The sequence below is a fragment of the Trachemys scripta genome, chromosome 2 (assembly GCF_013100865.1).
Source record: "Trachemys scripta elegans isolate TJP31775 chromosome 2, CAS_Tse_1.0, whole genome shotgun sequence".
In the NCBI taxonomy this organism is placed as follows: Eukaryota; Metazoa; Chordata; order Testudines; family Emydidae; genus Trachemys; species Trachemys scripta.
In genome coordinates, this window is record NC_048299.1 from 61,139,455 (window position 1) to 61,163,990 (window position 24,536).

The window sequence follows — 24,536 nt, forward strand, 5'->3', positions numbered from 1 at the left end:
TTGTGGTGGTGGTGTTGGGGGGGCGAGAAGAGGGAGGAACATATAAATTCTGATTCCTTTTATATCTTTTGGCTACAGTGAGAGCTAGTGATTCTAGGTGTAAATGGTGGATGGTAAATTTTGAAGTTAATCAGTTGGGTTTATAAAGGAAAGCTAGTTGTATCCTTAACTGTGGGAAATTAGTCTCTCCATAAGATCTAACTTCTGAGAAAAAGAATAGCGCATCACTTTCTTTCTATGACAAAAACTACTTTTGAGAACAGATGACACTAAATGGTATAGATCTGAGCTTTGATGTCATTGGGACTACTGAATGAACAAGGAGTCTGGTGGCACCTTAAAGACTAACAGATTTATTAGGGCATGAGCTTTCATGGGTTAAAAACCCACTTCTTCAGCTGCATGGAGTGAAAATTACAGATACAGGCATAAATATATTGGCACATGAAGAGAAGGGAGTTACCTTACAAGTTGAGAACCAGTGTTGACAGGGCCAAATCAGTCAGGGTGGATGTGGTCCACTCCCAATAATTGATAAGGAGGTGCCAGTACCAAGAGAGGGGAAAATTGCTTTTGTAGTGAGTCAGCCACTCCCAGTCCCTCTTCAAGCCCAAAGTAATGGTGTTAAGTTTGCAAATGAATTGTAGCTCTGCGGTTCCTCTTTGAAGTCTGTTTTTTGAAGTGTTTTGTTGTTGAAGGATGGCTACTTTTAAATCTGTTATTGAATGTCTAGGTAGAATGAAGTGTTCTCCTAAGGGCTTTTGTATGGTACCATTCCTGATGTCCGATTTGTGTCCATTTATTCTTTTACATAGAGACTGTCTGGTTTGGCCAATGTACATGGCAGAGGGTCATTGTTGGCAGATGATGGTATACATCACATTAGTAGATATGCAGGTGAATGAGCCCCTGGTAGTGTGGTTGGGCCCTCTGATGGTATCGCTAGATTAGATATGGGGACAGAGTAGGCAACGGGGTTTGTTACAGGGATTGGTTCCTGGGTTTATGTTTCTGGGGTGTGGTGTGTAGTTATTAGTGAGTATTTGCTTCAGATTGGGGGGCAATCTGTAAGCGAGGACTGGCCTGCCTCCCAAGGTCTGTGACAGTGAGGGATCATTTTCCAGGATAGGTTGTAGATTGTTGATGATGCGCTGGAGAGGTTTTAGCTGGGGGCTGTACGTGATGGCTAATGGTTTAGTTATTTTCCTTGTTGGGCCTGTCCTGTAGTAGGTGACTTTTGGTACCCGTCTCGCTCTGTCAGTCTGTTTCCTCACTTCCCCAGGTGGGTATTGCAGTTTTAAGAATGCTTGATGAAGATCTTGTAGGTGTTTGCCTCAGTCTGAGGGAGACTTGACCTAATAAATCTGTTAGTCTTTAAGGTGCCACTGGACTCCTCGTTGTTTTTGTGGATACAGACTAACACGGCTTCCCTTCTGATAATTGGGACTACTGGTGTCTGTAAAAGTTTGAGGATCAACCGAGTAATTGTGAAAGTGTTTTTTTTTTTCCCCTCCCTTCCCCCCTCCCCCCAAATCCAAGTGAATAAGGGGGAAAATAATTACAATTATTTGTAAGGAATTGCTGTTTGTTTGTTGTTTTGCATTTCTTTTAATTGGAACTGGGACTTACTGTATATTGGTCTTAGAGGAAAAAGTGATATTTAAATATGTTGTACTTTCACTAAACTGAGTTCCAGTGCAGTTCTCACACAAGAGCTATATTTATGGTCTTATTGGTGCTCTGTACCATCTGTTTCATGTGCTACTGGTTTAAAAATAAAAGTCCAATGGTGGTGGTCTGAATTTAATATTAATTTTTTTAGGGTAATCCTTGTATATTACATGTCAAAATGCTGAAAGAACCATTTACTGCTTATGGCAAACTTTGAAAAGCATTATTTTAAAAATTCTACCTTGGTCTTGCTTCATATTAGCTCATTTTTTAAACAATACTCGAATGAAAACTGGTTAGTCCTGCCTTTGACTTCACAAATGTCAAGAACTTGTGTAAGTGTTTGTAGGATCACATCTTAATAATCAGTCAATTATTGTTCTATAACAAATGAAGGAAAAATACTGTATGATGTAGTTGAATTGTTTCTAAATATGATTTGTCATGAATATTGAAAAGTCAATTGAGAGAAATAATTAAGGTGTAACTATAGAACAAAATATGTGAATCTGTTGCTTCCTTCCAAAGCCATGATTTCGTGTAGCCTGGATAACACTACAAAACACACTAATGCAATGAATGGAGACTAGTTTATCAATCTCAATGACCTATCTCATAGAACTGGAAGGGACCACGAAAGGTCATAGAGTCCAGCCCCCTGCCTTCACCAGCAGGACCAAGTACTGATTTTGTCCCAGATCCCTAAGTGGCTCCCTCAAGGATTGAACTCACAACCCTGGGTTTAGCAGGCCAATGCTCAAAGCACTGAGCTATCCCTCCCCCTTGATTGCTCACTGAGGAATCAGTTTCTGAATTTCAAAGTTGACATTGTTCTCCAGTTAAAAGACCAAGATTTAAAAAAAAAAAAAAAACTAGTCAGTCTTAAAAAGCGAAGGCCTTAATTTAGTATCTGATTGTGGAAAGGCAACTAGTTATTTAATGTAGTAGTCTGTATGTGTGAGTGAAAAGTAGCTTCTGCAAAATAGGTTAGTTAGGGAAACTCAACAGTGTGTTTTCATAAAATGTAACTTTTCTAAATTTTAAAATCACAGTAAAATTTGACACTTCACCTTTAGAAATTTTGTCCTTGGTCTGTATTTTAATACAGAAATTGTAAAGAATACTTTCAGTGGGTGAAGCTTGGTTGTGTTGTAGGTTTTCAGGGTGTATTTGAAGAAATCAAAGAAATGAAAGAGTAAGTATAGCATATGTTTGGAACCACCATTTCTCACTGAAATTAATTCAAATTTCAAAAATGAAAGCTTTGACTCAAAACCTTAAAGACTAAGCATCTAAATGAGACTTAACTGTTTCGAAGGAAAATATGTGAAAACTTCTGGCAGAGGAGGATACAATGAAATGTATTAGCTCTTCCTACAAGTGAATTGTGAGGTTCTCAAGTGTCTGTTTCCAGAACTTGAAGAAAAATAGGTTTGAAAACCCACAAAAGCAAAAATTCATTTGTTTGCTAAATGGTCAGTACTTAGGTATTATGGATTCTTATAGAATAATGTAAAAATATCATGCCTGTGCAAAGTTATTGGGAATTTCATGTTTGACTTATTCCAAAAGCATTTTATAGTGATGTTACTTTTTTCTCAGGACAGTATATTTCAAACATACCTTTGTAAGGTACCAGTTTGGAGATGTCATGGAAGCCTTTTTCTTTTAGCTAAGATTAGGGTCAAGAACCAGTTGGTTTCATTTTGGTGCTTGAGAGAATTTTTCCAATTTGTTGCTGAACTGTTAAAGATCAGTTATGCTTCTGTTTTATCAAAGTTGCTTGCTAATCACTATAACTTCTGCCAGAAGGATTGTACACTTAGCAGTATTTCTTTGTAGCTATTCCTCCTCCTAGTATTGGAGTGTGTGATGGGTTGGATCACAGAAACCCCCTTGGGGCTGCCAACTGATGTGCCAGGACTACTTATGCCCCTGCTATCCCTGCCAGATTGGGACTCTAGCATCCTGTCTTGTTGAGCCAGACACGCCAGTCTGCTCCAACACAACCCAGGATCTGAACAACGACCCCTAACAGCTATAGGCTTAAACTGAAAGCAGTTTAAGAAGTGTCCTTGTCTTTAACACTCAAATGCCCAACTCCCAATGGAATCAGTGTTCCAGTAGAGAGTTAGTCTTAAAGTCAACACATGCATATTCTGCAATGATTGGCAAAGGATTTGAAATCCATTGTTTTGGGACTGCGTCAGTCTTGTATCCCAATCAATTCCTGCTTTTTCAATGGAGAAGATAGCACTCCTAACCCTCCAAAAGCTTATTTCTACTTGCATTATGACAGAAAGTTGTAGTCAATATTGGCATAGGTTGTCTCCTTATCTAAGTAGTAAAAATGTCTCTATTTTTGTATTTATTGATGTGTCTATCAAATTTATAAAAACTGTCTGGTGTTTAATTTATTATATAAAACTCTTATTGCATTAGGTAACAGCTTAATAAAATCCATACTAAAAATTTGACATACTTGTTAAATATTCCTAATTTGTAAACATTAGTCCATATCTTTTTTTTTTCTATATGGTGAAACTCAAGTATGCGGGTTACAGTGTGTTGTAAAGATCAGACCATGCTGTCTTAACATATTACTCTACTTAGGTTTTTCTCTTTTGGTTGTTTCCTTTAGGTTGGTTGGAGTACTGCTCGAGACTATTATACGTTTCTGTGGTCACCTATGCCAGAAAATTATGTGGAAGGATCAACTGTTAACTGTTTGCTGTCTTTTCAAGGTGAGCAAGTACATACTTGGTAAATCAGCATCTGTCTGGATTTGATATTGTATTGCCACTTTTTGTAGTTTAAAAACAGCAATTTTATTAATTTAACTGTGCATTTATTGAATTTTTAAATGTGCTATGAGTGTATAGTGTCTCCAAGTTTAACAAAGAGAACTTGGACTTAAGAATGGAATTTTCCATGTCTGTTCCTTTTTCACGTGTTTTTTTTTTTTTTTCCCCCCTTGTCACATTTTACTAATTTTTATGAGATTAGTGAGAGTCTTCCCTTTTGCAGACTATCTGTTTCTATACTTCAAGCTTCAGGGAAATTATAATAGTAAATTTGTGATTTCACATATTTTACATAGCAACAGATTGTTGATAAATGACTGATCACAGGAGAACCATGTTGCCTGGAAGGCGTAGTCAAACACATTTTTTTCAATAAAGAGAAAAAGGAATACAGAAAATTACATGTTCAATCATTTGGGTTTTTTTAATACCATTAAAGATCGTAGCAGGTTGGTGGTGGTCCTCCCCCATCCTCCTCTGGGTCTGTGGGAGGCCACACCCCCTCATTACATCTCTCTGTCTCCCCCACTGTTGGGGAATTAGCGGGGCAATACACAAGCCTGGGGCTCTGGCCTGCAGTCAGGACAGAGTAGCAAACACAGTTAGGGGCCCAAGGCCTTAGTCAGGGTGGGGCAACAAATCCTTAGGACTTAGGGTGGGGGTAGAGCACCCAAACAGAATCTAGGAATGGGTGGCAGGGGGGAGCAGGCCCACCCAGTTCTACAGCATCCCAACCCAGGGCCCCAACAGTGGCAGAGTGGTTCACCACTGGGTCAGTGGGGATCCACCCACAACACGCTGACCTTGTACCAGGCTAGCTCTTAACCAGACTCTTGTCTAGTTTCTCTGGGCTACTTCCTATCTCCCCCTTGGGGTCTACCTGGATCCGTAGGGGGTCCTTGGGTTGTCAGGGTAGAAGGCCAGCAGCAGTTCTGGCAGCTCCTCCATGGCTTGGTCAGCGGGTAGCTCTGACAGCTTTGCCAGTCAGTGCCACAGGGGTCTGTGGCAGTCTCCCGGGAGGAGGCGTCTGGCTCATTCAGCGGCTGTAGCCCAACTGAGCTTCCAGACTCATCTTTTATACTTCCTGTCCTGCCCACTGACTTCTGGTGGAAGGGGTGAGCATGGCCTGGCTCCACCCACCAGGGCTCAGCGAGTGGTCCCTTCTCCTCTGGGTCTGAGTGGGAGGCCACTCTGCCTCACTACAAACATTCTTTTGAAAAATTGCTCTGATGTTGAAGCCCCCTCATTAAATTGAGAATGATTTTTGGGTTAAGAGACAATAGAGCGATGGAAATGAAATTCTTCTTTTCAAATTTTCATTTTTTTCCCTTTCATTTAAGATTTTCTGTCCTATTCCAGGTTCTAGTTACTTGCATTTGCATATCGCTAGCTTTGTGGGGTGTTTTTGGTCTACCACCAACTACTAGCAGCATTTATGTCTAATGCCTAAACTGAAGGTTCTACAAATAGTCCAAACAGTTAGGAAGTTTTGTTTTAAAATCTGAGATAGTGTGGAGTGCTTAAGGAAAAATACATCACATTCTGGACTCTAGAATCTAGAGCTACTGATGTCTCGCTTCTGAGGCTGAATTATTAGATTTTTATTCTTTGTGTTATCAGTCACCCAAAAGCATGCTAAACCCCTTGTACATATAGCAGGACAGATCCCTGCTCCAAAGCACTTTTATGTAGGCAGAATACAGATAGAGGGATGCAGCAGAAAACAAGGTTTTTGACTGGCCTTGGTTGATTAATTAGCTTATTGGTTCCATGATATCTATTGTAATTTAGCATTTTTTATCTATATGTTATATTTCCAAGAGGTAATTTGAAATGGTTGGAGAAACATGGATGAATGAATTTTGGAAACATATCCCTCTTTAATAAATTTTGAAACATCTTGTTTAGAATGTTTTGAAATACTTTTGAGTTGTGACATCTCTTTATATCAGTGAAATTTCCTGAAATAATTTTTTTAGATTTCAACAATCAAATACATGTTTTCAATTTGTTTACATAATCCTGTAGACTTGTTATATGTGGCCATGGGGTTTTTTAGAGGAACAGAAATGAAAGGAAGAGCATGGTAAGAACTCCATTTTGGTATCAAAATGTAAACCCTGTGATTTACTTTAGAAAATTCCCCCAAACTCCACCTTCCATGCTTTTGTAGGAGTTCTGAGTAGTAAACTAAGGTTTGTTTGTTTTTCTCTCCCCCCCTCCCCCCCCCTTATTATTTGTGGCCTCCTCACTTGTTGTTCTGATCCCTGTTTTCCCAATCATGTTGCACTGCTTGATGTGCTGGTGGTGAAATTATGTTCTCTAAACTAATAGCAGAACACACAGGACTGGTGTAGCATGGCTGGGAGTGGTAATTTGGCATGACGTATTTCTTTGTGGCCTGTATGGTGATAAAGATTACAAGATACCACATAACATTCTAAAAGGTTGTTGATATTGTAACAGAATGCATAACAATTTATCTGTTTTTTTCTGACTGTTAAAGGATGTACACACAAATTGGGCTAGTAGGTTATTGAAAGGCAGTTAGCTCCAAATCTTCAAAGGTATTTAGAGTCCTAATTTCCACTGAAATCAATGGAAGTTAGGAGCCTAAATATCTTTGAGGGACTGGGCCTTGGTTCACTTTGCTGCTGCTTTAATCTGTGCACATTTGTTTTGTATACTTTTGTAATTCTTAACTGAGGACTGCAGTGTCTGCAGAAACTGTGTAATTGTGAAATCACCACTTTTATTTTTGCTGTTTAAAAACAAACAAACCCCATTTTCCAACTTTGAAGGAAAGCGCTTTCTTTTCACTAACCTGAAATGGCAGCTGCACTAATTGGGACTAGCAATCTCTTGATTTAATGTAATGTTGTCATCTTTACAGCATTCCTTTTTAGCCACAGTCAACTTCAGTCAGCTTCCTACAAACAAGACAGTCATGTAATGTTCAGTATCCAGTACTGGTGGTTGATAATCTGTGACCAGAGTCCTTCATATGGCTATTCATTTTTTTTCTTTCTTTAAAGTGACTGATCTGCACTCCAAATGTAGCTGTAAATGGCTACAGCATAGGCCCTCTCTCTTCCCCTAAACCAGTGGTTCCCAAACTGGGGTTCGTGAACCCCTGGGGGTTCATGAAATGTTACAGGGGGTTCTTGGGGGAAAAAAATTCCGTAATGGTGGACAGAGCTGTCCCTAGGGACCCTGGGCAGCATGGGGCCAGCAGCCTGGAGCCCCTGGACTTCCAAGAGCTAAGCAGATCAAAGCAAGCATATCTATCATACTGAGGAGATTTAAACTTCAAGACTCCTTATAAGAAATGGAAAGGGAGGTGGATATTTTTTGCTGTTTTTAAAATTAAATAGGCAGGTAGTATTATTTTTAAAATTATTATGAAGAACAAGTTTAAGCTTTGTTGTAACATGCGTTGTTTGCCTGGACAGCTCAAGACCTGAATGCATATGTAGGAGGAACTCTTTGAGTTAGCATGAAGGTATTTAAGAAGCCGTTTCACATCTGATACTCCTTGATGAAACATAGGAGCCTTGTCTTATAACAGGCTTATTCAAAGTGATACAAGCTACGGAAGTGAGATCTTGGAAGAGTGTTGCCGTTTTCATAATGTAATAAAAAGAATGTAATTATAAATAATAATTAATAATAGTGTGTAATAAGCATGTCATAAAAACAAATTTTATATTTCCAAGATCACTGCTTTTATAATTTATATTCAGGTAAAGGAGAAAATCCCTGGAAATATTCATTTTTAGGAGGGGGTTTGCAAGACTTGACATTTTAGTGAAAGGGGTTCACAGGTTGTTAAAGTTTGGGAACCACTGCCCTAAACAAACTTGCCAGTATTGTCCAGAAGTGGCCACATTTAATGGTGAGAGAAGAGTTTGGTCCAAAGTCCAGTCAGTCTTCCATTTCAGTCTGTCAAAAAGTCGTATGCAGAATTGTAGCCGTGTTGGTCCCAGGATATTATTGAGACAAGGTGGGTGAGGAAATATCTTTTATAGGACCAACTTCTGTTGGTGAGAGAGACAAAATTCAGGTCCTGAAGAAGAGCTCTGTGTAAGCTCGAAAGCTTGTCTCTTTCACCAACAGAAGTTGGTCCAATAAAGATATTACCTCACCCACCTTGTCTATCAAAAAGTTGTCATTTTGTCCTAATATTTTACCCAGATGCCAAGGTAGATTTTTTGTAAAGTGAAAGGAACTAAATAGTGTTCACCAATTGCTTTTACAGAATCCCAAACAGCCATTGGATGGAAATGACTGTGGAGTTGGGTAGGATTCAAACTGCCAGTGGCTTAAAAGTAAAAGGATCCATATCCATTACCAGCCCATAGGGTGATCTAATTCCTTGATGAGAAGTGAAACTTCACATAAAATTTCATCTGCTATATTCCTTTGTTTAAAGTCCATCATTCTTATAAAGCCTGCCAGATTTTAACCTCTCTAGCATTCAAGCTATTTCCCAGTTACACATTGGAAAATATTTAAAATCTGATGAGATGAGCTCATTAAAATTTACAGGAGTTTAATTAGCCAAGATTATTGGATGGGAAAGAATCTAGTGCAGCATGCTTTAGGATATTTTAGATTTAGCAATTAGGTGTTTTGGAAAAACTGCACTGTTGAGATTCTGTTCTCTCCAATGCCTGGCCAATGCTGGGGAAATTTTCCAAAATATTCTAACTGGTTTTAAAAGTGGTTTGGGTAAACAAATTTTAAAACGTGCTGGAGTCACAGTGGCCAGAATCATTTTTACTGCAGCTCCAACTGATTTTAACGTTCGGTCACTAAATTAGTTTTAAAACTATTTAGAAATTTGGAATAATGTACCCAGCATAGACCAGGTCCCAAAGCATAGGACTCTTCTGCATTTGATAGTAAGGTGATATTCCCTGAGTCATAGCAAATCTCAGAATTATTTATGTAAAAAAGAAAAACATTATTAGTGAGAAATGGTCCCTGTAAATTTTCTTTTTTCTGAATGGGCTACAAACTCCACTGAGCACTACAGTTTTATCCTTGTCCTTTTTGTCCTTTGTCTCCCCCCCCCCATTTTTTTTAAAGCGATCTACTATATTGCATTTAAAAGGGTAAAGTGACATTTCAGTAATACATATACATATGGGATACACAGAATACATATCAGTGGTTTGAGTACCTATTAACTTTCAAGACTTTTAGAGTTGAAAACCACCCAAAGTTATAAACCCAGGAAGGCAGGAGCCCCTAGTTTTCCTTTCAGGAGCCCCCCTGCCATTTCCTGCCAGAAGCCTCAGCTCCTCCCCATTCTGTTCATTACTCCTCCATGCTGGCTCAAGGGTTTTCTTGGGGAGAGATTTTAGGATCTTCCCTTCTCTGCCCCATTGCCAGCTGTACTCCTCTCCTGCTCCCAGGATCCAAGGCAGGGAGTTGACATCGAAGCCTGGAGCACCACTGCCCCAGCAGCACAGCTCCCCATCCATCCCTCTGCACTGCAGAGCCAGGCTGCTGGGGGCTCATTTCAACACTACAAGCCCTTAGATACTGCTGTCAGCAGCAAGGGCCAGCCTCTCTGCAGCCAGCTCCATGTGCCCCAGGATGGGACTATGAACAGCCTTCCTGCCCCTCCACCCTACCTAAATGGTGCCCCTGAAGTCTGCCTCCCCCATCTCTCCTGGCTTGAGGCTTTTTGTAGTACCAAGAGAAACTGCTATGGGCTCTAGCAGGCAGAGTGGGACCTGGGTGCTGGCCACACTCCCTTCAGAGCCCCTGACTCCTGCACCCTACTCCTTCCTGCTCCTTCCTGCTGGCTCAAGGCTTGTGGATGGTGCCTGGTGCCGAGTGGAGTTTTCATGGGTTCTGACAGGATGAGGGCCTAGGTGCTAGCCATGTGAAATGTGCAGTAGATACCACGTTACTGTATGGCCATGCGTGCACACAGCTTAAAAGAACAGGATTCGTAAGAGCCCTGCAAATCCATAGATATTTGCTTTATATCTGCGGATGCTGATATCCATCGACCATTTTTGAGGATTGTGGATGGATGCGGATCCAAATTTTGTATCCGCACAGGACTCTAATGATTAGTGAGTATTGTGAGATCAGCAGGTGACTTGAAGCATGAAATTTTAGGAACATAAGACATAAACTGCAAGGGACCTGTCATCCCTAGGGCTACCGAGTCCTGTCCCCATCACCACAGGCAACCCTTTCATTCAATCCCACTCATAAATTTGTTGTTTAAGTTGTTTGTCCTGACAATTCCTATTGGGAGACAGTTCCAGAATCTCACTCCTCTGATAATTAGAAACTTTCTTCTAGTTTCCAGCCTGAATTTATTCATGAATTTATTCATGGCTAAGGCTAAGATTTTTGTCATGGATATTTTAGTAAAAGTTAGGTCACAGGCAATAAAGAAAAATTCATGGAAGCCCGTGACCTGTCCCTGACTTTAACTAAAAATATCCATGATAAAATAGGAAGGGACTGGGCAGCTCTGGGATGGCTGGGAGCTCTGAGGCCTCCCATGGCAGGCCAGGGGCTGCAGGGTACCTGTGCAGCAGCAGGGAGCTGCTGGGGTCCCCCTGCCCCACAGTGGCAGCCGGGAAGCTGTGGGGGTCCCCCCGCCTGTGCCTGGGAGCTGTGGGTTATCCCTGCTGCCCATGGCGGCTGAGATCCTGGGGGACCCGCTGCCTCAGGCGGCGGGGGTACCTCACAGCTCCCTGCCACTTTGGGAGGCGGCAGGACCCTGGAGCTCCCAGCCACCAGGGCTGAAGTTACTGAGGTCTTTAGAAGTCATGGATTCCGTGACTTCCACGACCTCTGTGACAAAACCATAGCCTTATTCATGGCCAGTTTATATCAATTTGTTTTTGTGCCAACATTGTCCTTTAGCTTAAATAGTTCTTCTCCCTCCCTGTTGTTTATGCCTCTGATGATTTATAGAGAGAAATGAAATCTCTTTTCATTTTGCTAAGCTAAACAAGTCAAGCTCTCCTCTCATAGAAGTGGCTCTCCATTCCCCCTGATCATGCCAAGAGCTGTTCTCTGCACCTGTCATTCAGAAGTAGTTATGTTGTATAAGGAGAGTTAAAAGGGAAGTGATGAGAGCTTCAAGGTTATTTTTATGCCTATTAAGGAGCGAACAATAGATTAGAGAGAAGGAGAACGGGTTGAGACATTGAGGAGCATGATTAGTGGGTGGCATCACTGGATATTGAAGAGAGGGGAGTGAGTTGTACGCTGTTGTAGGTAGCTTGGTTTCCTAGATTCTAGAAGTTTTTGGAAGCTGGGCAGGCTATCTGATAACAGGATTCTGTATAAAACTGGATACCCTGTCTTACTGTTTCAGTCTTACCAGTGTTGAATTCACTAGATGGTGGTTGCTTGTTTTAACTAGTAAATGCAAAAGCTCCTGATCAGGTTTGCAAATGAGTGATTGTCTGCCAAACTCCAGGGAATGGATTTACCTAACTCAACATGCCTGAAGTTGTAGGAAGAAGTAGGAAACAAATGAGTACATTGAAGTAATCAAAACAGAATTCTTCTGAAGTAAACTATGAACACTATTACAGGTTATTTACAAAAGTCCAGACAAATCTGTTTTTGATTCCTCAGGCTTTGAATAAAGTTAAATCTTTTAAGTCCCTGATCCAAGTCTTTTGGCAGCTCCTCAGTGTTATATTCATTCAAGCAGGAGCAATCTTTGTCCTTGGCACTTAAAAATAGCAAAAATCAATAGTGAATGTATCCTAAAACACTTTAAACACAAAGACTTGAATGTGGTAAAGCTGCAGACTTCTTTTGTCCTAGCATTGCCTTCGGTGTATCACAAAATGAGCAATTTAAATAAATGACCAGGGCACTTCAATACAAATTTAAAGTAAAATTTGTGTGATTGTCTCTCTCTCCCTCACTCTTTGTATGTTGATTGACTTCTTAGTTTATAAACTCTGCAACAGAGGCTGTATCTACTAATATGTGTGTACAGTGCCTAGCAGATAGGCCTAAGCCCGGATCAGAACCCCTATCAGCCCTTCTATAATATAAATATATTTTATTGATATTGTTACAAAATTTAATAACAAGAAAAATAGTGTTGTTTTGGAGCAGCTTCAGAAATTGGCTTGTTAAAGTAGTTTAATCTTTGCAGTTCTATGATCAAGTATAAACATCACAGTATAAGGTTTCTTTCTGTCTTGACGGTCTTTAATGTTGTATGTATTGATCACGTGGCCGTCAAAAAATGAGATTTCACAGAAACTTGGATCTAAATTTCTGGTCACCTTTGCAGTTCAGGAAGGAAATGTTCATTGTGGCATCCCTCATTGATGGAGTTTTGTTTAAGTCAGCTCTCAATCAGCAATACTTCTCATCTCTGTAAAGTACTTTTCTTGTACTGCCTTTACTTGCTTGTCATTGGGAAAGGTTTATATAATGGGCATATATGGAATGCGTGTCATCAAATTTAAAATTCAGTAATATAAAAGGACAATTTAGTAATACATTACAAGATGTAAATTACAGTGTAAAATTCACTGCTGGTGTATTGAGAAGCATTAGATCTTAAACCAGTAGCAGTAGAAGGGACAAACGACCTAACTCGTTTTAAGATGGAGTTTGATACATTTATGAATAGGATAATGAAACTGGTTTACTTGCCATAGCAGGGGATTGGATTTGATGATTTAGGAGGTGCCTATGTCCTCTTTTCATCCTTGTGCCTCAAGATTCTGGGTGTGAAATATCATAGTGGTGCAAGAGCACCACTGTATTTAAGGTTGCATCATGACATCTGTTTAAAAGTCTGACCTTTCTAAGTCCTCTAAAATCAATATGCTTAGTTGAGTTTCTTTGAAATTTGATGTGCCTCAGGAGAGTAGGATAGGATTAATCACCCAAATTTGGGTGATTATCTGTTAGTCTTTAAGGTGCCACCAGACTCCTTGTTGTTTTTGTAGATACAGACTAACACGGCTACCCCTGATATTTGACACCAAATTTGGAGTAATTTGAGCCAGGAATGCCGGAGACATAAGCCCAGAAACAAAGTTATTTAAAAAAAAAAAAGTTTCTAGGTGGGTTCCACCTCCTCTTTCCCCCGCCCAGCTAGAGATCAAACTACGCAGGTGCTGCCAGTCAAAATAGTCTCAAGCTGTCAAATTTTAAGCAAGGTAGTGCATGGCACTGGGGACCCAAATTGAGAACAGTATTTAAGAAGATATACATTTTATCCACTGTGCATGTGCCAATACAGAAAAATGACTAGCGGGTTTCTATTCTTGCTATGTTATATACTTTAAAGCTTGACTCTTGTAAGTGCTCTAAAATGGGATTGGTTAATCGGATTGCTTTGAGGCTTGGTGTGCCTCAGAGATACTGGTAGCCTTAGTAATCCAAATTTGGGGTCTTTAGACTGAGGGGTTCCTGAGTTTCAAGCCCCCTCCCCCAAACTGGTTTCCTTCTCCTGCCTTGTACTGTTAAACAGAGAGATACCAATGAATGGCTCAATCACAGACCTTGTTGAGACTCCTGGGCTGTGAATTTACCCTTCAGTTAACATAACTAAGGATAAAGGTAATCACAAGCCCCCATCTAAGACAAAAGGAGTTTTGGAGTGAGTGGCTGGGAGTTGCTGCAGTTTGTGAGTCATGGATAGCAGTTTTCTTAGCAGCAGGGTGGGGGAATAAACATTTGAATACTTCCTGGGAGGTAGCTTCTGGGGAGAGGTATTAGGGGGTAGAGGAGTAGGAGACTAGGAGGAGAGGGGTTTACAGTAGCAGTAAGGAGAAGGGGTAAATGGTGATGAATGGTAGGGGAGGCGAGAGAGACTGGGGGCTCAGTTGAGGGAGGTATGGCACCTCTGTTCTGCCAGTGCACCCCAACCCCCTGCACTCATTGGCTCATCCCAATGCACCCCCAGCTCTTCTAGCACACCCCAATGCCCTGGACCCTCCAGCTCTGCAAGAGCACCCCAACCTCCCTCTACCCCCAAGAGTCTTTGGGGTGGGAAATACTGTCAAAAACCTATGTTAATGCAGAGTTAAGGTTGCTTGGTGGTATGTTGTCCCCTTGCAGATCACTGAGATGAGAAAACTCAAACACCTGAAAACTAGTAAATGCACAGTTAGGGTTGCTCATACAACCATAACTCTGTCTTCTTTCAGCAATAACCCAATACGCACTGTTAATACAGACATACATTTACTCTGCCACAGATGCTGAAATGTGCTTCACCTCCTTTTATGACCCATTCACTCTCACCCACAGGATTCCATGTAACACTGTTAAAGGACTGAAAGGAGGAGAAGGTTGCCCACATCACCTTCCCTTCACGCTCTTCGAGCAATGCTCAATGCAATGTATATCAGAACATAGTCACACTTGCCCTTGGCACTATAAAATTTGGGAGGTTCCAGATCCTGGCTTATACTTGCACACTTAGGTAACTCCCCAGAATCAATACCTCATGTGTACAATTTAAGAATCTCTTCACTGCCTTTTACAGCTCCCTTACATTTACTCACAGGACACCATCTCAACCTACATGTTTGCTTACCCATCATTAAACTAAATGAATTAGAATTAGAAGTTAGAATTCTCTCATATTCCACTTCATTTTTGACAATATCTTTTGTAATAAAAACCCTATGCCAGGGGTCAGCAACCTTTCAGAAGTGTTGTGCTGAGTCTTCATTTATTCACTCTGATTTAAGGTTTTGCGTGCCAGTAATACATTTTAACGCTTTTAGGTCTCTTTCTATAAGTCTATAATATATAACTAAACTATTGTTGTATGTAAAGTAAATAAGGTTTTTAAAATGTTTAAGAAGCTTCATTTAAAATTGAATTAAAATGCAGAGCCCCCCGGACTGGTGGCCAGGACCTGGGCGGTGTGAGTGCCACTGAAAATCAGCTCGTGTATCGCCTTTGGCACGCGTGCAATAGGTTGCCTACTCCTGCCCTATGCCCTGCTACTGACATAACCTACACAATTCTGCATTGCAGTGTTGCCTACTGGATCCTGAAGAGTCACATGCAGCCCTTCTTTTTGCTCACACAGTTGAAAGGCTGCAAAACATAAATTTCCTCATATTATAGTCATAACTCAGTCATACATTTCAAAATACCTTGCATACAACCTCACATCACAAACACACATTTACCAAGCAGGCCCAACTACTGCTGCCACCATTTAATGTAGGTACACCTAACACACTGACTGCACCTGGAATATATGCAGATAATTCCCATTGGCTACTGCCAGCTCCAGGGGACCAGAAGGGAAGGTGGCATGGGCAACCTTTTCCCCCCTCCCCACCTTTTTGTCCTGTAATAGTGTTAGATGGAATCCTGTGGGTGAGAGTGAATGAGTTTGTACATTTCAGCAATTGTGGAATTAGTGTAAAGGTATGTGTGTTAATGGGGTATATTGCTGAAAGAGGCAGAGATAAGGTTGCATGGGCAATCTTAACTGCATTTCCTGGTTTTCAGAAGTTTGTTTTGCCCAATTCAGTGGTCTGCAGGAGGATGACATACCACCAAGAAAACTTAACTCTGCGTTAATGTAGTTTTTAGCCATTGAATTATATCATAATTCACACTTGGTTTAAATTAAGCAATGAAGCAAAACTAACATATAGGAATCATAATTGTGTACTGTGTGTAGTAGTTCTCATGGTCAATTTGTTGCCATGTAAAACTGTTCTGTTTTAAATGTTAATTTTTCTTTCTTTAGGATACTATCTACCAAATGATGATGGAGAATTTTACCAATTCTGTTATGTAACCCATAAGGGTGAGATCCGTGGAGCAAGTACCCCTTTTCAGTTTCGAACCTCTTCTCCTGTTGAAGAATTGCTGACTATGGAGGATGAAGGAAATTCTGATATGTTGGTGGTGACCACAAAAGCTGGACTTCTTGAGGTTTGATTCAACAAACTCAGAAATGTTACCCATATTCTTATTTATATATGTTTATTTCTGGTTTTATCTGTAGGGCTTGGTGAATTAACTTTATATAAAAATATAAAGCTAAGCAGATTCCAAAGGTTTTTGATGCCTAAAACTTGAATGCAGGTCTCGTTGCAGAAGATACTTATAAAATACACGAATTAAAGTTTAGACTTAAGTGCTCAGCATGGCAGTGAGCATAGCATAAAAAGTTAAGTAGCTATATTTATAGGAGCCATCTTGTGCTTCCCTTCCTTGTCTTTCAACTGCATTCCTGTTTTAGTGGTTTTTTTTTTAAATCTGTGTTCCCTCTGAAAGAGCCCCAAAGCAGAAAAAGAAAAATCAAGCTGCATAGTACCCAGATGTCTAACAAGTTAGAAATCACTTTTATTTTCTCCAAGCAATGTTCTGTTATCTTCTGCCTCACACAATTGCATCCATTTAGTGATTGTATCACAAATGCCTACAAAGATGTGCCCAGTGAGAATCCCACATTTTATTTGTGGTCACTACTTCATAAACAGAAAAAGGCAATTTCTTTGTTGAAATTGTTTGAATTAACGAGTGGCAAAATCACTCTACATCTTCTCCCCATGCTTCAGATTTGATTTGTTGTTTTTAACTTGCCTTCAGATATCATGTTTGTGCCCCTACCTAGATTATTGTTATGTATCTGTGCTAGTTGGTTTGGGGATTTCAAGTATTGGGGATAAAAGGGACTTTACACGGTGCAAGGTATCTAGCTGAGATAGCTTACCTTCCCTGTTTTGTTTGCTGTCTGTTGAAGAATGGCTATTCAGATCAGTCTGCATTCTATGTCACCAGAATCACAGAAAAAAGAAATTCCCACTTGAATTCCTGTCTGTTATTCTGTTACATGCTTTGTTTGTCTTTCCTTCACTTTGGCTGTGTCTATATTCAGGATTTTGTGAAGTTCACCCAACATTGCTGTACCACATATAGACACCTGCTTAGGGTAGGTCTAGAAGATAGCATGCTAAAAACCTTGCTTCTTCTGGGTCTAACATAGCTCTTCCACTGTTGCTAGCACTGGTGGAGCAACAATAGTACTTTATTGAAGGGTAAGGAAAATTTCACCGAAACATGAGTGTAAGTAAAGCCCACAACAAAATTTGGTTGTCTAGTACTAATCAAAGTTAAACTACACTCTGAAATTTCACAAACTAGGGAAGAGAGAGTATGTTAAGCTGATGTAGCCAGAGGGTGCACATGTTTTTGTCTTCTGCTGGTTGTCATCTAGTGCTTGACTGATGTGATGGGAAGTAATACACATTAGTTTGTAATGGTTTGATGGGAGTCGGGGGGCGGGGGGGGGGACGGAAATCACCTGAAAAGAATATTTATTCTGTTTTCTAGTTTAAAATTGAAAAAACAATGAAAGAAAAAGAGGAGCTGTTAAAGGTAGCTACTGCTCTGGAAAAAGAAACTGTACAACTTAGAGATCAACTTGAAAGACTGGAAAAAGAACTTAACCATGAAAAGCAGAGATGTGATCAACTCCAAACAGAGCAAAAGGTTAGTTACATAACTGATTAAAGCTGACTGCATAACGTGTAATCCACCTTTTTCAAGAACTATCAAAAAACCCTCAGCAATTAGATGTTTACACTAAATTAGGTCAGTTCCTATTACCCATCTACCACTATTATTTTTGTGTTGTAAAATGGTTAAAATACTTCAGGATTTTGGTACCAGGCTTGATGGCACCTGTTAAAAGATGTTTGACATTTAATTGTAGAGTTCATAGTGGGAAAACTAGTTGAGGTAATTCAGTTTTCTTGTGTTTCTTTAAAAGAGAGGAAGTGTTTTCAAATTCATTCCAAGCAATGGGTCATAGAAAACAGCATTAAAAGGGTATTAAATTTCAAAAAGCAAATTCTAGGGAATTAAGGAACATAAGTTTTAGCTAGCAGTTCCACTGACAAAGCATAATTATGGGGAATGAAAACTAATTGGGTTGGCTTCTTTGAAGGATGTTTCAAAGATCTGAGGGTAAAAAGTACTGGCATTAGAAATGGTAAAAGCAGAGAAATCTAAAAATGAATTTACAGTGTTAGGTAAGGTTTGCAGAGGAAATAAAAGAGAGAACTAATGGTTGTAATTCGGAATAAGAATTACTTCTCTTCATATACTAGGGAGGAAACAAATTACTCTAGGCAGAGTATTTAAAGACTCCTAATCAATTATTTAAAATATAATGCTTTTTAAAAAAAAAAAACACCCTATCTTTAAGAAGGAAATAAAGTTGGGGGACAGACACGAGGTGATGGCATGGACAACTTTGAAGTAATGAAGCCTGTATAATATAGCTGTGGATAAAAAGGAGTTAATAGAATACTTATAAAATGTCAGTACATACAAATCAACAGTTCTGAACGATGTAGCCAGGGATCTGAAGAAATTCTGCTGAATACCTTAATGAACCGTTGTAATTTACTTTTGAAGAGTCATGGTGAAATGAGCAGGTGCTAGAGTATTGCAGGATGAAGAAGTTCTAGTATCAGTTTTAAATCATGGAAGAAGCAGCAATCTGGCTATTACTAGCCAGTAAATCTTACTTTAGTCTTTAATAAAAGAATGTAATAAATATTAAGAGAGAAATCTGTAAGTGCCTAGAAGGTAACTTTTTGGGAAATGGATGGGGACAAAGGAAGGGGAAAGGATAATATTACAAATAAAGGCCAATGGTCCAAACACTTAGGGATGTATTTAACTTCAAGCATGTAAGAAGGCCCACTGAAAGCAGTGGGACTAATTATAAGGATCTGGCCTTAGTGGATCTATGACAGGGGCAGCCAAACTTACTGATCCTCTGAGCCACGTATGCTAATCTTCCGAAGTTCGAGAGCTGGGGCACACCTGCTGGGGCTCGGGGCTTCAGCCCCGTGGGGGGTGCCTGCTGGGGCTCAGGGCTTCAGCTTCCCACTGGGCAGAAGCCCCTATCCTATCACTCCACTGCAAAGCAGAGGTCCCTAGCTCTCTCACCCCCAGTCTGGTAGGTGGAGAATGGAGGAGGGGTCTGGGGGGCTCCGCAAGCCGCACTTCAACAGTAAAAGAGCCATGTGTGGCTCGTGAGCCACAGTTTGGCCACCCTAGGTCTATGATGTGTTTATCATTGTGGCACCAAAGTAGGCTTCACTAAAGCATTTGAAAATGAATTTGTCCGGGGATGCGAAATTTATTTGGTCTAGAATATGAATATGGATTGAAAAGTATCTGAAGGACTGTAAATTAAGGGTAATAAAGATAGTTTATTGATTTTGGGGGAGGGATTTGTGGGATATCATACACATTAGTGTTAGTGATCATGAAAAGGAGGTAAAAGCATTTAATTTTCTGATACTAAATTCAGTTGAGTTGGAAACATTGAGGACAGAATGCGAATGCGAACAGACTTCGAGAAGCTTGGCAATACAATCAGGAAACAACATTGAGATATGGCCTGACAAATAAACAAATACATCTAAGGGAAAATAAACTGAAACAGAGAGATTCAATTAAAGAAAGAGAGTTAGAAAGTGGTGACGTCAACAGACCACAGATGGTGAGAGACAGTAAAGTAGATATAAAATTGCAATGTGAATAGTTTTCAAATAAAGGCTAATACAGTAATTTTAGGGAAATACAAGTAGGAATAATTATAATTTGAATGAAATTAAATTTAGGCAAAATAATAGGGCTTTCTATCAGGTTTCAGAGTGGTAGCCATGTTAGTCCGTATCAGCAAAAATACTGATTTGAGGAATACTTGTGGCACCTTAGAGACTAACAAATTTATTTGAGTATAAGCTTTTGTGGGCTAAAACCCACTTAATCGGAGGCTTATTAGATTATAGAATAGTCTCCTGAAAGAGGTGGCAAAAGCCCATTATTGACAATTACTCTGCACAGTATACCGTAGGGAACAATCTTGTATTAGCAGGTGAATGTGGTAGTTGACCTGAGGTGCGTTACCCTGGCTTCCATTTGTTGAGTGCAAATCATGTGTGGGTTTAATTTTTGCGTGCTATAATTTCTGCACACAAAAAATCACACATGTAAAAGTACAGTAATACTCAATTAGTAGACACAGAAGTGTGTTTGCATTAAATTTTAATTGTATGAATGATTGGCACCAATTATATTAACCATTTATAATTTTTATAATTTTCTGAATGTCTACTAAAGTGAAATTTATTAATGCTTGTCTTGTTTGGTGTCTCCTGAGTGATCATGTATGTTAGACACATATTTATAGTGCCCCAACACTTGTGTGTGAAGTAAGTCTGCAGTTGAGCTAGTATTGTAAAATCCCACCTACACTAGCTTACAACAAAGTTTAAAAGCCACTTGTCTAATAGGGCTCTAGAATGCTTTAGCTGGCCAGAGTGTATAGGTTAAACTGAACAAAATATACACAGACCAGTGCTCGAGCTTAGGGTGAGACTGCTCTAACATTTTGTTCCATCATGCTTGCCTGGCAGTGTGAGAACAGAAAATTTCTCATTGGTATGACACTGTGAATGAAATCTTGGTCCTATGGGAATTCTCCAGATTTTTCCCAACAGTTCCCTATTTTTTTTTTTTGGGTATAACTCCCTTTTCCCAAAGTAAAGCTGACACAGGTGTCAAAAAGTAGTACTATAAACCTTTCTTTTCTGAGTTCTGTTCCTACTTCCATTCTCTCCACCACTCTAATCTCGTTTCCCCTCTGTTAGTACTCTTTTGTTCTATTCTCCATTTTTCACCCATTACTTTCTCAGTCCACTTTACAATCTTATCTAAGCAGAATATAAACCTAATATCATTAGAGTTCAGATCACATTTCTGAACTCAGGATGTTTACTCAGGTTTGAAATTAGGCAAAATGAATTAATCTATTTCTCGTAAGAGAGCGTAACACTTTGCATGCTGCCTTTCACCCAGCATTTTCAAACCCAAAGGTGCTGTTTTCTAAACCTAATTTACTCAACTCTAAGATTCAGCCACTTATAAGTGGAATACATGATTTACCTTTAATAGAAACACTACATAACAACTTAAAGGGTTGGTTTAAAGATTCCTCTGAAACAATTGTACAGTATTCATTTAAATTGCAGTAACTAGCTTTTATTTTCTCTGCGATTTACAATGAGATCAGTTTAAACTAGCAGGTTTGCATGACTCGATAATTTTTGAAGAAGGCAATAATCTAAGCAATCCAGTAACTGGGCTTTTATAAAACCAAACAGGACAGTACTCAAGTTGAGGCCATATCAGCGTGGACTAGAGCAGAAGAATTACTTCTCATGTCTTGCTTATAACACTCCTGCTAAAACATCCCAGAATATTTGCCCCCCCCCCCCTTTTTTTTATTTTATTTTTTTGTGAGTGTTACACTGTTGACTCATATTTAGCTTGTGATCCCTTATTGCCCCCAGATCCCTTTCCGCACTACTCCTTCCTAGGCAGTCATTTCCCATTTTGTATGTGTGCAACTGACTGTTCCTTCCTACGTGGAGTACTTTGCATTTTTCCTTATTGAATTTTATCCTATTTACTTCAGACTGTTTCTCCAGTTTGTCCAGATCATTTTGAATTTTAATCCTATCCTCCAAAGCACTTGCAACCCCTCCCAGCTTGGTATCATCCGCAGACTTTATAAGTGTACTGTCTATACCATTATCTAAATCATTGGTGAAGATATTGAACAGAACTGGACCCAGGACCAATCCCTGCGAGACCCCACTTGATATGCCCTTCCAGCTTGACTGTGAACCACTGATTACTAACCTCTGGGAATGGTCTCCTAACCAGTTATGCACTCACCTTATAGTAGTTCCATCTAGGTTATATTTCTCTGGTTTGTTTAGGAGAAGCTCATGTGAGACAGTATTAAAAGCCTTACTAAAGTCAAGATATACTACATCCACTGCTTTTCCCCCATTCACAAGTCTTGTTACCCTGTCAAAGAAAGCTATTAGGTTGGTTTGACACGCTATGTTCTTGATAAATCCATGCTGACTGTTACTTATCACGTTATTATCTTCTAGTTGTTTGCAAATTGATTCCTTAATTATTTGCTCCATTATCTTTTCGGTTACTGAAGTTAAGATGACCTCTGCAGTGTGTAAGAAAAAGATAGGGTTACACTTTTATCTGAACCAAAGCTTGTACTCCACCATGTCTTCCAGAGAAGTTTGCAGCTCCATCAAATGCACAAGTAGCCATCTGTTTGGTGTCCAATTTACAAGCATTTAACTCTTCTAAGATGTGGGTTGTCACAGATGCAGCTGATGTGGCTTCTATAACCTGATCATATAGAAATGCATCTACTGGCCTACCACTGACATCAAGATAATGTATGCAACGACTTAATGCTTGATGCACGTTTGCATGAGTGTATTCATTAGCCATGTATGCACATTTTTTAAGGTGGTGAGAGAGTTCTTGAATTTTTCAACTACTGAGTCTTTCACTGTTGAATCGCCTGATTCTAACCAGTCAGTTGAGTTTCTTGCAGAAATATAGTGAACATTTGCAGGTCTTGTTCGGAGCCAGTATCCGACTTCAGGGTTAACAAATGACAATGCACTTAACATTGGCCTCCAGCTTGTAGTGTGTGGTATCTCTTGCTTAAATAAACTGTGTTGAGTCTCCAGCATTCTTAAAGCCTCATTAAGTACTTCTAAAACTGGCTTTGATAGTGGCTGGTTTATAAGGCTTTCTGAATGTTGATACAGTCCAGAGGCCTGGTGTTTTGTAGCCTTTTCATGGAGTTTGTCAGCATTGGCTTTGCTGATCCGTCTGGCAAATCAAGCTCTTCCAGTTTTACCAATTATAGCAGTGGGAAGCTTTCCTTCTTCGTAAGGTTATTTGCAAGAGTGCACCAGTAGTCATCTTTTGTAACTTCAATAAATGGGAAAAGTTTGACCGACAAACATCTGGAACTGAATTTAGGTTGTGGAGACACTGTTTTTTCAGTAGGTAGCTGCATTTGTGCTTTGGGCTGTTTGGATGTTGATGCACCATTTGAATCTTCAGATGACATGTTGGTATATTCTTGGCTCTTGGTATGTTCTTCATCTTGTTTGGTTTGACCCCGCGGGGGGGTGGTGGTGGGAGGGTGGTGATTGGAGAGTTCATCAGGGTGTAGGGAAACCCCTGCCTGATGCAGGTCATAGAATTTATAAGAGTGACCTTGGATTTGATCAGGGTGAAGACCAGCTCCCATCCCCAGGAAAGATTTTTGCATCATGGGTGCTCTGATAGACCTAGTTACACAAATCCCTAGAACATCAGTTTAGATGTGCCTCACTCTCTTGGGGCCTATGGTATCATGTTCTTATGTGATGCCTTTCACCAGACCCTGCCTCCGTTGCTTAGAAGCGTGCCACCAAACAGTATATGCACTGAGCAAGTGCAGCATGATCACCATGAGGTGACATGGTAGATGGACCCTGGACATGAGTTTGTTGGTGTTCCCTTCAGGGCTTTGGAGTGGAGCCCGGAGCTGGAGCGCGGAGTAGCTCCGGAGCAGTGGAGCTGCAGGTTTTTGCCGGGAACTGGAACGGAGCTGGAGCACAGCTCCAAAACCCTTGTTCCCTTTCTATTCCCCACACCCAACAAGTTGGTAGTTACAGTTGCCTCCCTTATGGTCTGGGAAGTGCACATGGGTGATGTGTAATCAAGGTACTTGGATGCTTCAGAGAACCAGAATGCATCTAAATCTGGACCTGAGAGCAGTAGAGATCCTTGCAAAGCATTCCTACCACTCATACAATCTCAGCATCTTCCTGATCACTTTCCTCTTCTCTACGTGCTTCAGAATTGATTCCTTGAGGACCTGCTCCATTATTTTTTCCAGGAACTGAAGTGAGCTTCTCGTCCACTGTAACCCCTATGTCTTTTTTTCTGCAGAACTGCTGCCTAGCCACTCAGTCCCTAATCTGTAGCAGTGCATGGGATTCTTCCGTGCATGGGAAACTGGTAGAAAAGTCTGTGCTCTAAAGAACCCTGATAGACCTTCTGGTAACCATGTATGAGATCTTCAGGTCCTTAGATAAGATCATCTTTACTGTGTCATTTTGGCCTGGAGTATTTATTGGTATATTATATCTGTCT

The 24,536-nt window shown here is 40.1% G+C and overlaps 1 protein-coding gene across 1 annotated transcript in view; it reads left to right on the forward strand.

Moving 5' to 3' along the window:
- The window catches only part of TAX1BP1 (Tax1 binding protein 1), a 94,899-nt gene that overhangs the window by 24,263 nt on the left and 46,100 nt on the right, over nt 1-24,536 (forward strand). The window contains exons 3-5 of the mRNA XM_034760694.1: nt 4,313-4,415; nt 16,219-16,406; nt 17,811-17,969. Of these exons, the coding sequence (XP_034616585.1) occupies nt 4,313-4,415; nt 16,219-16,406; nt 17,811-17,969 (450 nt within the window). The remainder of the gene's footprint in view (nt 1-4,312; nt 4,416-16,218; nt 16,407-17,810; nt 17,970-24,536) is intronic.